The 12406-nt window shown below is 45.5% G+C and overlaps 1 protein-coding gene across 1 annotated transcript in view; it reads left to right on the forward strand.

The window, feature by feature from the left end:
• The first annotated feature begins 211 nt into the window (after positions 1-211).
• AKR1D1 (aldo-keto reductase family 1 member D1) overlaps positions 212-12406 on the forward strand; it is a 35586-nt gene continuing 23391 nt past the window's right edge. The window contains exon 1 of the mRNA XM_081928407.1: positions 212-757. Within this exon, the coding sequence (XP_081784533.1) occupies positions 659-757 (99 nt within the window). The 5' untranslated portion in view covers positions 212-658. The remainder of the gene's footprint in view (positions 758-12406) is intronic.

A 12406-nucleotide genomic window follows, 5' to 3' on the forward strand; every position in this document is an offset into this window, starting at 1 on the left:
GGGTTCAGAGCCCCCAACAAGGATTCCTCAGCGTCACGTGTGAACGCGTCCCAAGAAGCCTTTCTCCTTGCACTTAGGGCTTGATCTCCCCCGAGCGCTTAGGGTTGCCTTGTAAAGCAATGACGCGGGGCAATAAGAGCTTGCAAAGAGCCGCAGGGCAGCGGTACAAAGGTTGCTTTGTGTTTCCTGGGTTTGCCATGGGGCACCCTCCTCACCCCACTCCGCCGCCACCGTTTCGATTGCGCACGGGGTGGGGGTGGGGGACGGACTCAGGAGCAAAGGATCTCCAGTCCTCAGATCCAACCAACCAGCCAGCCAGAAGCCCTTTCCAGCAGCTCGGGGATCCAGATCCCCCGGAGAGCAGCTGCCAAGGCCTTCCTCCCAGAAAATCCCGCAGCCCGCGCGCCGCCGGCTCGTATTTAAACAGATGGCGAGTTGATCGCGGGCCCCAGTGCAGGTCGAGCAGCAGATGGTGGCCGGCTCTCTTCGCTGCTCTCTTGCGCCCTCTGCCGCTAGGACTGGGCTGCAGCCCAAAGCACCCCGAAGCACACAAAAGGCAGGATTCCCTCCGAAGAGTCTCGTGCATCCGAATTCTTGGTGGTCTCTTTAATAAATAAAAAATTTAAAAATTTAAAAATCGAAGTTTTTATTTTGCATCATGACGACTAATCTCACCGCCAAAAACCACCGTTTGATGCTGAGTGATGGGAACAGCATCCCTGTGATTGGACTTGGGACATACTCCGACCCTAAAACGGTAAGAGCATTTATTACTTTTCTCCCCCTCGCATGAATATGAACTCACCACAGCGGCTCATTGTTAAGGTTCTCTTTTTTTGAAAGGAAGCGTCTCTGTCCTCCCAGCTTCTTAGCTTTTGAAACTTGTTTGGACTTTAGATTCTCCCCTCGCATTTCCACCCCCTGCATGCTTCCATCCCCCCTGAACTCGTTAAAATTTATCTTGCAGAGATGTGATCAGCCTTTAAGCCAATCTCTGGGGCCTCTTTTGCAAAATTCATTCAGCACAAATCAAACAAGCCAGAACATCATGTGTATTTAAACTTGGTTGTGGGTGCTTGTTGTTGACTGTGATGTAATTCAAGTGACTCTTAAGGCTACATTCTTACACATGCAGACTTGAGGGTTAAGCACCCTGAGGCAGCAATGCTAAATGCTCACTTACCTGGGAATAAACCCCAGTGAAAGCTTTGTGCGTGATATCTAACTCGGCCACACTCCCACTGAAAGAAATTAGTCCTAGATTCTAAACCCAGTGATTTCAGCGACTGTGATTTAGTCAGATGTCACCCAGTGGGGTTTACTTCTGAGTAAACCTGCCTAGGATTGGACGCTGATAGTGGGACTTTTCTTCTGAGTTTAAATGTGCAAGAGATTTGGCTGCAAGCCCGTTTATAGAGTCGCGCTCTGCTCAAGTGTCGTTGATAAAGAATTGTGAGTTAAGGAAAGTACTCATCTCTCACCTACATAAATCAGGGCGATGGATAAGGGCTCAATGTTGGTTGGATCCATTGTACTAATAGATGGCAGAGCAGGGCTAAAGATGGCTTTAGACTTGTAGGATCGACTCTGTCTCTTACTGGGACCCCAAGATCCAGCAGTCAGAGCTTGGGGCGAAAGACATACATACAGTTAGCACGAAAGCCTTGGGCACACCCCCCCCAGCCCATGCTGAGCTCAGGGCTTTGTTTCCATCGCCAGAACTGAACAGAGCTCACACAAAAGACTGGGGGTGGGATAGCTCTCAGCAGCCTCTCTTAGGTGTTTCTAGCAGGACTCTGCTACCGATCACACACACTTAAATGGCTTTTAAAAAGGAGGGGGCAAATCTATGGGGGAGAAGACACTCTGTGGCCACTGCTAACCTCTGATGGCTGCATTCTGCTTCCATTGTTAGATGCATACCATTCCGATTCTTGGAAACTGCAGAAGGGGAGAGTGATTTCCCCCCCCCTTTCTGCTAGTGCTCTGGTCCGGCTTGCAAGCTTCCCACAGGCATCTGGGTGGTCACTGCGAGACCAGGATGCTGGACTAGATGGGCCACTGGCCTGATCCAGGGGCTCTCCTTGTATTCTTGTTGTTTAGTCATGTCTGACTCTTCGTGACCCCATGGACCAGAGCACGCCAGGCACTCCTGTCTTCCACTGCCTCCCGCAGTTTGGTCAAACTCATGCTGGTAGCTTCGAGAACACTATCCAACCATCTCGTCCTCTGCTGTCCCCTTCTCCTTGTGCCCTCCATCTTTCCCAACATCAGGGTCTTTTCCAGGGAGTCTTCTCTTCTCACGAGGTGGCCAAAGTATTGGAGCCTCAGCTTCACGATCTGTCCTTCCAGTGAGCACTCAGGGCTGATTTCCTTAAGAATGGATAGGTTTGATCTTCTTGCAGTCCATGGGACTCTCAAGAGTCTCCTCCAGCACCATAATTCAAAAGCATCAATTCTCCTTGTATTCTTGCCTCCCAACAAATCCCACCTATTCACTCCTGCTGTAGATCAGGGGTAGGCAGATTTTAGCCTGATAAAAACTTGAAACTCAAGAGCTATACATTGGAACCAGATACAACACACACACACACACACACACACACACGGATAGAATTACAGAGCAGGGTGCGTATAAGTTGGGGCTGAGCCCAGGAGCTCCCCCCCCACCTGCCCCCAGTTACCGGGACTGATCTGCACTCCCTCGAAAGTCCCCACCTGGTTTTCCTTGCAGACTTCCTTAAGGGAAGGGCAATGCAAGAGCAGTGGCTATGTATGCAGAAGGTCGCAGGTTCAATTCCTGGTGTCTCCAGGTAGGACTGGGAGGGAGGTTGCCTGAACCCCAGAGAGCCCCTGCCAGCCAGTGTAGACCAGTAGTTCCCAATACTTCCCTCCAATGCAACTTCCCTCCCAGTCCTAATGTAACCTCCCTCCCAGTCCTACCATAGACCACTTGAAAATTGCTGATGGTCCTGGTGGACCAGTTTTTTCTGCATGTCGAGGCAATTCAAAGAATCATAGAATTGCAGAGTTGGAAGGGAACCCCAGGACCACCTGGTCCAACCCCCCTGTAATGCAGGAATATGCAGCTGACCCTGGGCCACTTAGTCTTTCAGCCGAGCCTACCTGCATAGAATGGGGAGGAGGAGAAGAACCATGTATGCCACCCTTGAGCTTCTTGCAGAAAAGGGGGGCACAGAAATGTAATGAAGTACATCAATGAAATAAGGAAGGAACGCTCTGTTTCTACTGCTAGATGTCCTAGGACAGGCATCCCCAACTTGCGGCCCTCCAGATGTTTTGGCCTACAACTCCCAGGATCCCTAGCTAACAGGACCAGTGGTCAGGGATGATGGGAATTGTAGTCCAAAACATCTGGAGGGCAGCAGGTTGGGGATGCCTGTCCTAGGACTCCAGAATCAAAAGGAAGCCTGCATTCAGGCACAAGGCAAGGTGAGATGACCAGCTCAGGCAGCAAGGATCCACAGGGACAGCCGATCCCGGTGTAGATCTTTCTTCCACCCAGCCAGCCATTCCTGATGTAGATCTTCACTCACCCCTTCTTCCCTGGTGGGAAGGGGGCGCCATTTTGTTTTCCGCCTCGGGTGCCAGAATGTCTTGAACCCAGCCCCTGATTGCAAGGGGAGCCAATATGGTTCCCTCCAAGAGCTGGAGTACAACTTCCCCACATCCCTGGCCACTGGCTATGCTAGCTTGCAGTTCACCAACATCTGGAGGAACAAAGCCAGAGGCCTGCTGATGTGCCTATTATCGCAGCCTTGACAATGATTTGATTGCAAGGTGGGGGTCTAACTCTTCCAAATAGCCAAATAAATTCCATATATGCATGAAAGCAAGTCCCATGGCAAGAAGCAAAGCTTAATTCTGAGTAAATATATGAAGGATCAGGCAGCACATGTTTGTTCAGCCTTGGAATTTTTCTCCAAAGGAGGGAAAGGGAATCCTTTTGTTTGCCGGCTGGTGTTCCATCATGCATGTGCAATACAACTTGAGAGAAGGAGCTTTGTCAGATGAAGGGCTTCTACATGTCCAGACAATAAGGTGATTCAGTTCTGCATGGTTAAAAACTTTTTATTTTTTAATATTTTTTAAGGCCAGCTCATCTTTTTTAGTACAGTCCGGTACTTTTCTTATCCCTTGACTACTCATGCGGAATTTGATGACAGGGTTGTTGTGAAGATAAAAATGGAGAGGGGGAGAACGATGTAGATAATCCCTACAAAATGTATTTATTTCTTTGTCATCCCGCCTCAAAAAAAGCATTTATAAATAGCTTCATAGTTTAAAACTCTTTAAGTGGTAAATGTGAGAAAGATAAGTGAATAAGGATGGCTGAGAATTCCATTGGCAAGAGAAATTGCCTCGATTGGCAGGCCAGCCCAAGGACGCCCTCGCTCACCCGAGGTCACAAAGTGAACTCAGTGGGAACCGAATGGGATTGTGAGACTCGCTAGCCCTAGAAGTGCTTTCTAAGGTTTGCTGCCTGCCAATCTTGCTGCACTGAACAAATATAAAAGATGAAGAAATGTGCCGGAGCCTCTCGCAGCTGGCTCTGATGCATTCAAAGGAATGCCCCTGGAACAAAAGCCCAGATTCCATCACCCCAATTGCTGGGGCTCCTCAAACTGAATGCCAAAACCAACTGTTGGAAGACGCCAAGGCATCTGCTTGTGCCCCTTGATGTGGTGCACTGGGCATTAGAATTTATCTTCATCTTTGGGCAGCCTTAATATCTACCAAAGCATACCTGATGCTCACAAGCTGATTCTTTCAGCCCATGTTTGCTTAAGGTGGGCCATACTGTGGCGGGAGGGCAAGGGAGGAGAGTGGATAGGATAGTCTGTACTACTCTCGGCTAGTAATTTTCTGAATGCTCTCCTACCTTATGCATTAAAACCTTCCTGTGGATACTGACAAACCAACATCTGTTTGACTATTATTCTCGTTTTCTATTTTCGGGAGACCCTTTTTAAAAAAATATATGAAAGGGAGTCTTCAATAATAATAATAACAATAACAACAACAATAATAATTAATTTATTATTTATACCCCGCCCATCTGGCTGGGCCTCCCCAGGCACTCTGGGCGGCTTCCATAAAAACCAAAAATGCTTCAGGTTTGCAGAACATCTGGGTGACCCCATATTTTGCATGATATTTTGTCCCAGTAATGTTGAGCAGTCCCCCCCCCAAACTGGGCACGCTCCAGAGGTTGTTGGACTCCAAATCCCATCAGCATGGCCAACAGTCGGGGATGATGGGAACTGGAGTCTAGCACCACCTGGACGGGAGATGCTGCCCCTTCATGTGCCTGAAATGAATGCATATTCTCCCCATGCAAACCCTTTCCCTTGTGACTTTTCATGTTGCAGTTTGGACCGCGAAGCTCCTTGGCCCTGGGGCTTGCCCAGCAGTGTTTCCCTAAGATATTATGCACTCTGATGGTACTACATTAGTGGTGGGGAAACTCTGGCCCTGGGGCCAAACATGGCCCCCTGGGCCTCTCTATCTGGCCCTCAAAAGTCTCCCCAAGCCACCCCTCTCCCTGTGCCTGCTTTCTCAGGCTAAACATAGCCAGTTCCTTCACTTGATCTTCATAGGACATGTTTTCCATACCGCTGGCTACCCTTATCAGTTGTTCAGTGTTTGCAGTAAATACATCATACATAATCTGTTCTTGGGGTCTGTGGGCAAGTTAAACTTGCAGACCATTGTAGCTCTATTTCTGTAATGGTGTGAATCAGCAAGCTACGCCATCAACTTGCATTTCTTGTTTATATATAAAATCATAGAATTGTAGAGTTGGGACACCCAGGGTCTTCTAACTCAACCACCTGCAATGCAGGAATCTCCGCTAAAGCATCCATGAGAGATGACCACCCAACCTCTGCTTAAAACCTCCAAGGAAGGGAGTCCACAATCTCCCGAGGGAGACCATTCCACTGCTGAACAGCTCTTCCTGTCAGAAAGTTGTTCCTGATATTTCGAATCTCTTTTCTTGCAACTTGAAGCCATTGGTTCGAGTCCTACAAGCTTGTTCCCGCTTCCATATGACAGCCCTTGAGATTTTTGAAGATGGCTATGATCTCTCCTCTTAGTCCCCACTTTTCCAGGTTATACATACCCAGCTCCTTCAAGTGCTCACCATAAGGCTTGGTTTCCAGACCCTTGATCATCTTGGATGTCCTCCTCTGCACATGTTCCAGCTTGTCAACATCCTTCTTAAATTGTGGTGCCCAGAACCAAACACAGTACTCCAGGTATGGTCTGACTAAGACAGAATAGAGTGGCACTATGACTTTCCTTGATCTGGACACTAGGCTTCTGATGATGCAGCCTAGAATAGCATTCACTTTTTTTGCCGCTGCATCACACTCTTGACTCATGTTGAGCTTGTGATCCACTAAGACCCCTAGATCCTTTTCATATGTCCTACTAGTAAGCCAGGTGTTCCCCATCTTATATGTGCATCTGGTTCTTCCTGCCTAAGTAAAGGACCTTACATTTGCCCCTATTGAAATTCATTTTATTATAACCTATCACAATCTCTTGGCAAAACAGGCAAGACCAAAGTGAGGGGGAGGGGTACCCACAATATTGAGCTTCAGACTAAAAGCCTGGGGGCAGTGGCAGGGTAAGGCCAATTTAAATGCCTAATCCTTATATATGAACCAGGGATACTCTGAGTGAAAAATCACTGTCCTCTATGCCGGCAATAACGTGTGTGTTCTGAAACAATGGCTCAGTAAGTAAGACCAAAGGCCAAAGGTCATTGGAATACATATCTTGGAAGCTGAACTGGGGGACATGGGGCAGGGGGTGGTGATCCTAGCTGGGTTACCACTCACCCAACCTCAGTGGGAAACACTCCACCTACAGCCATGGTTCTCAACCTTTTTTTTCTCTGGACCACACTTTGAGATTTATTTATTTTTTTGCATTCCACTGATTTTTTTCTATTGGTAAGAACTACATTGGAAAACAAAAAGAAGCAACTCCTAGCCATTCTTGATTTATAACATAGAACAACAACTGCTTTATAATGTGATTGTAGGACAACCAGAAAGTATAAAACAATGTAGCTATATAAGAACATGAACTTGTGAGGGAGGTTATTGGGATAAAACTCGAAGCAGAGGCTGTGCCTGCTTTTGGCTCCAGTTCCTACATAGGAGTCCTGACCTGCCCCAAGAGACACCAACCACAACTGTTATAAGAAGGTGGAAGGTTGGCAGCTTTAAAAGGGTGTGTGGGTGTGTCTTCAGATCAAGTTCACTTGTTCCTCCATTATTATTATCAGTAATATATATTTCCATCCCACCCTACCTCTGCTTTAAATAGTCAGATGCATCATTAGGGCCCCTTGCGCCCTTGGCAAGGAGCTGTATTACTTTGCCACAATAGCCATATTAGAAATTACTACATTTTATGTGTCCCAAGTACAGTGGTACCTCGGGTTACATATGCTTCAGGTTACAGATGCTTCAGGTTACAGACTCCGCTAACCCAGAAATAGTACCTCGGGTTAAGAACTTTGCTTCAGGATGAGAACAGAAATCGTGCTCTGGCGGCGCGGCGGCAGCAGGAGGCCCCATTAGCTAAAATGGTGCTTCAGGTTAAGAACAGTTTCAGGTTAAGAATGGGCCTCCGGAATGAATTAAGTACTTAACCCGCGGTACCACTGTACTTGAAGTGCCCAGGGTAAGAATGAAGAGCAAAAAACATAAAATAATGCATGCCTTTGTGTGGGAAGATTGGGAAACCTCTCCGAATTTTATCTTGCCACAACAGTGGTGGCTTTGTTGCCCCACACATATACTTCATACACCTCATAGTGTAATAGGTGATTTTTGCAAAAACAAAACCCTGGGTTTGTGCCCCTGGCAGGAACTGGTTTCACCAACCCCTAGGCATGCCTCTGTTTGCAGTGTCTAGAGTGGATTACAGCAAGGTTTTTTGGGGGAGGCAGGGTGGGGACTAATAAAATTCCAGCAGCCAACAACAGTTTTAGGCATTTGTCTGCTGCCCTTATCTAAAAACAAGGGAGTGGCCTTAAAGAATTTGGGCGCAATAGAAATCTCTGTGGTGGTCTCTGTGAGGCAAGGCATTCCACCATCTAGGCCTAGCCACAGAGAGAAGGCCCTTTCCCACGGCCCAGCCAGTCCTGCCTCAGGCACTGTCAAGACACAAAGAGGAGTCTTCACAGCAGATATTGTGGGGAGGAGATGGGCTGTGGGTGGCAGTTCATTAGGGCAAACGGGGTGCTGCCCCACCAACCTTGGCCAGCCCTCCCTTGCCTTGCCTTATTATTGCTTACACCCAGTCCAGGGGGGTGGGCCCTGGCTGTCAGTTTCTTCTGCCTTAATCTCTGCATTGCTGCTGTGGACAGGGACAAAACTAGAGTAAGTTGGCTGTGCCCATCATTGATTCTTGACTCTATCTGCTCTTGACTTCCGTTCCTTCCACCTCCCAGCCCTAATGGGCCCAGCCCCCACTGTGGGCAGCTTCACTTACTTTTATTGGGATTGAATATATTTTTGTTTATTCTTCTAGGCTTTGTAGCCTCCGAAGGTGGCACACAAAGCAACCAGTGAAACAAAGATTTTATTTATTTTGTTATTTAGTTAGCTTTTGAAACAATAAAGCAAAACCAACAGCAACATTAAGTAGCATTAATATAACGGCAGTAGAGAAAACTATTATTAGAACATAAGCCGACTAGAATGAAACAAAGTATTTAGGGCTCTTCTGAAAGCCAACTAAGAGATACATATATTCCAGAGATACATATATATTTGGAACAGACACAGATGAGGAATCACCAAGGAGAAGGCCTTGGAACTCACTAACCCAATAGCTCTCACCAAATTATGGGCCGTTTGTTGCAAATTTTAAGGCTCAGGTGGGTACAGATGGGTATAGGTGGTCCCTTGAGTATCCTGACTATTTAAATGGGATCACCAACACTTTTGAATGCTTGCACAGAAATGAACTTGCAGTCAATGCAGCTGTTGCAAACTGGGTATAATATGCTCACCCATGGGTAAGCTAGCACTCCCATTCTTGCTGCCTGGTTCTGGACCAATCAGATTTTCCATTTGCTTGCCACATGTAGATCATGCTGCAATAAACACAATTCCAATCTGAAAGTAACAAAAATGTGTGCCATGAGATATCGATTGGTCACCTTGACCATGGATTGGTTGGGTAGTGGTTTTCATTAGGAACCTGAGTTCGAGAAGGGGAATTTTTCTTCTAGCAATCATTATTGGGAAAAGAAGAGACTAAGACGTGAAATCGGAGGAAAGGGAACTGTTTTGAAGAATGTTTCTTGTCCTCCTTATACTGGAAATGTCACACAAGAATGCCTAATGGAAAGTTAAGCCTGCTTTTTTGCATACGAACAGGAATAATAGAATCAAAGCACTGGAACCTGGGAAAGATCTTAGAATAGTCTAAACCAGCCCCCTGAACAGAGGAGGACTTTATTATTATAGATTAATCATTCTTGACAGATGTTTATCTACCCACCTCTTCAAAAGCTAAAATTGATTTCCCCCCATCTACCTTAAAACTATTTGTTTAAACAAGCACCAAGTATGGCATTTAGGAATGTCTTCATAGTATTGAACCCATTTCTACTTTCTGCAACTTTTGAATGTTGGAGGATTTTGTTTAAAAAACTGTGGCTGAGGGAGGGGAGTGTGCTAGAGCCACAGTAAACAGCAAGGCAAATGCAACCTTAATTTTCCAGGCTGGAAGAACAAGCACCACCACCCTTTCCTCAGTGGTCTGAAGATCTTACTGCCCTTTCTTCATTTGAATGTATATCTTACAATTATCTATCTCGTTTAGAGACCTATTTGGACATATGAATGGTATTGGACATATGAATCACATGACATTTACACCACTTGGAAGGGGGCTGGTCACCAACCTTTTTGGGCTCATGGGTACATCTGCAAACTGGAAAAACGATCATGGACACCACATATACACCCACCTCCAAACAACATCCAAGCATGCACCACAACCTAGTCTATTGGCTACAAGAGGATGCTTAATCTAATTTCAGCAGGGGGAAGGGAACCCTGCAGGTACCAGGGAAGGCTCTTGCTGGTACATATGCACCCCTGAGCACCATGTTGGTGACCCCTGACTTAGAAGACACCGATCCCATTTTCATGGCTGTGATTGACATTGCAAGGGAGCAAGGCTTAATCGTAAGGTCTCCTAATCAAGGCAGCTCTATTTAGCTCAGAGGGAACAAGACATGCTTGCATTTGTTCCACCTTTGCAAGAGATGCTTCAGGACTCAATTCCTATGTGTTCCCCACTGTGATTCCACCATTGCATTTTCATACCTTACAATTTAAGACTCAGTTTGAAGCATGCTTGCTTAGGAGGTAAATCTGGGTGAAATCAATGGGACTTAATTCCAAATGCACAGAATTAAGACCTGGCTGTAAAAATAGACTTCTTTTTTGAGAACTAATCTTCATGGAATAGTTGAAAATTCAGATTTTTAAGAGGATGTCCCTAACAGAGGTTAATTTCAGTACGGTTATCAGTCAAGCCAACTAAGCACAGGTTGTTGGTTTTTTGGGGGCAGGGGGCGGGGCTAGAATTCTGGTTCAGAACTGGGAGGTCGAATGAAAGTTTGCAGTCCATAGTTAAGCCCCTAGCTATGTTGTATCTGCAGTAGTTCTCCCTGGCAAGTGAATTGTGGTCTTTGGCACAACTGCACATGGCGAAAACCTATTTCTGAAATTAAAATTCCAGTCTCGTTCAGGTTCAAAGACCATGCAACTGTTTTTAATGAGATTTGCAATGTGGTATTGAAGACTGAGATACTCAATATTTTCAAAGGGGGGGAAGGAAATTTGCCATATTTGAAGTGAGGCCTCCTGAGCACTACAGCACTCTCCCTTCCTATGGATTTCAGAGGCATATCGTCTCCTACCTCCACAGCTGAACAGCCATTGTGGCTAAAATGTGGCATTTTAGCCTTCTACAAAGCTTTATAAACATGCAAAAACTACAGGCCTTAACGGTAAGGCCTTGGAGTTTTGCATTCTTCAGTTACCTTTTTCCTCTTTTAAGCTCAGTATTTTTTTTTAATCAATATTTGAGATATTTGTTCACTTGCTGCATTCTTATCTCTGGAAGAGTCAAAACAGATTTTGAATAGGGAAGGGACTTTGTTCAGCTAGTTTTGTCAATATTGCTTGCTAGCATGGCATGTAGAATATACCATATTTTTCCATGTATAAGACTAGGTCCCCCCCCTAAAAAATAATGTCAAAAATATTATACATGGATATTGCCGAGGTTGGACTGGCCATTGGTTGTTGCCACAACAATAGGGGGCGTCTTATACATGGAGGCATTTTATAGATGGAAAAATACGGTATTTGCAGCTTCAGTGCAGTTTTATTGAGGGTCAGAGGTAGGGAACTCCCGCCTAATTTGAATTCAAATGCCTTGTTTTAGTGAAAAGCAATTATTTAAGAAACACTGACATAACATCTGGACTTCAGGTAGTTCATTATTCAAGGCTGATGATCCAAGACATTTTTATTTTATTTTATATTTTATAAAAAAGGGATTATTGATTCAATTACTTCAGAGAAAATTTCAGGAGGCTTTTGACATCCTGCCCACTCACCTCCTCTCTGACTTCTTCTCTTCTTTTTCGGGACAAACTCTGAAAGATTGGTCACGTCAATTAGTTTGTTAAGGGTGCAGGGGACTATGAGAGTCTCCTAACAACTCTCAGCACACTTTAAAAAATACAGTTCCCAGAATTCTTTTGGGGCAAGCCGTGCCTTTTTTAAAGTAGTATACGTGTGTTTTAGATACAAAGTTAGGTCCTTTAAAATGTACAGTTCTCTGAATTTTCCAAGACAGTTTTTCAGCCAAGTAGTGTGTACACAAATGTATATGCTGGGATAAAGTGTGCATAAAAATACATATACACAAATACATAACATGGAAAAATGCATTATATTAGGGGAAAGTGCTTTGCCAGTGTGGTGTAGTGGTTAAGAGCGGGGGACTCATAATCTGGTGAACCGGGTTTGATTCCCTGCTCCTCCACATGAAGCTGCTGGGTGACCTTGGGCTAGTCACACTTCTCTGAAGTCTCTCAGCCTCACTCACCTCACAGAGCGTTTGTTGTGAGGGAGGAGGGGAAAGGAGATTGTTAGCCGCTTTGAGACTCCTTCGGGTAGTGATAAAGCGGGATATCAAATCCAAACTCCTCCTCCTCTTCTGCAGTTGCATACAAACATATATATGTTAGGAGAAATTTGCACTAAAATACCAATGGCTTAAAACCCCCGAAACTGATGTGGAAATGTGGAAACCAAATTTAAAAATGTAA

This window comes from Podarcis melisellensis (assembly GCF_964234715.1).
Source record: "Podarcis melisellensis genome assembly, chromosome: 10".
Taxonomy (NCBI): Eukaryota; Metazoa; Chordata; class Lepidosauria; order Squamata; family Lacertidae; genus Podarcis; species Podarcis melisellensis.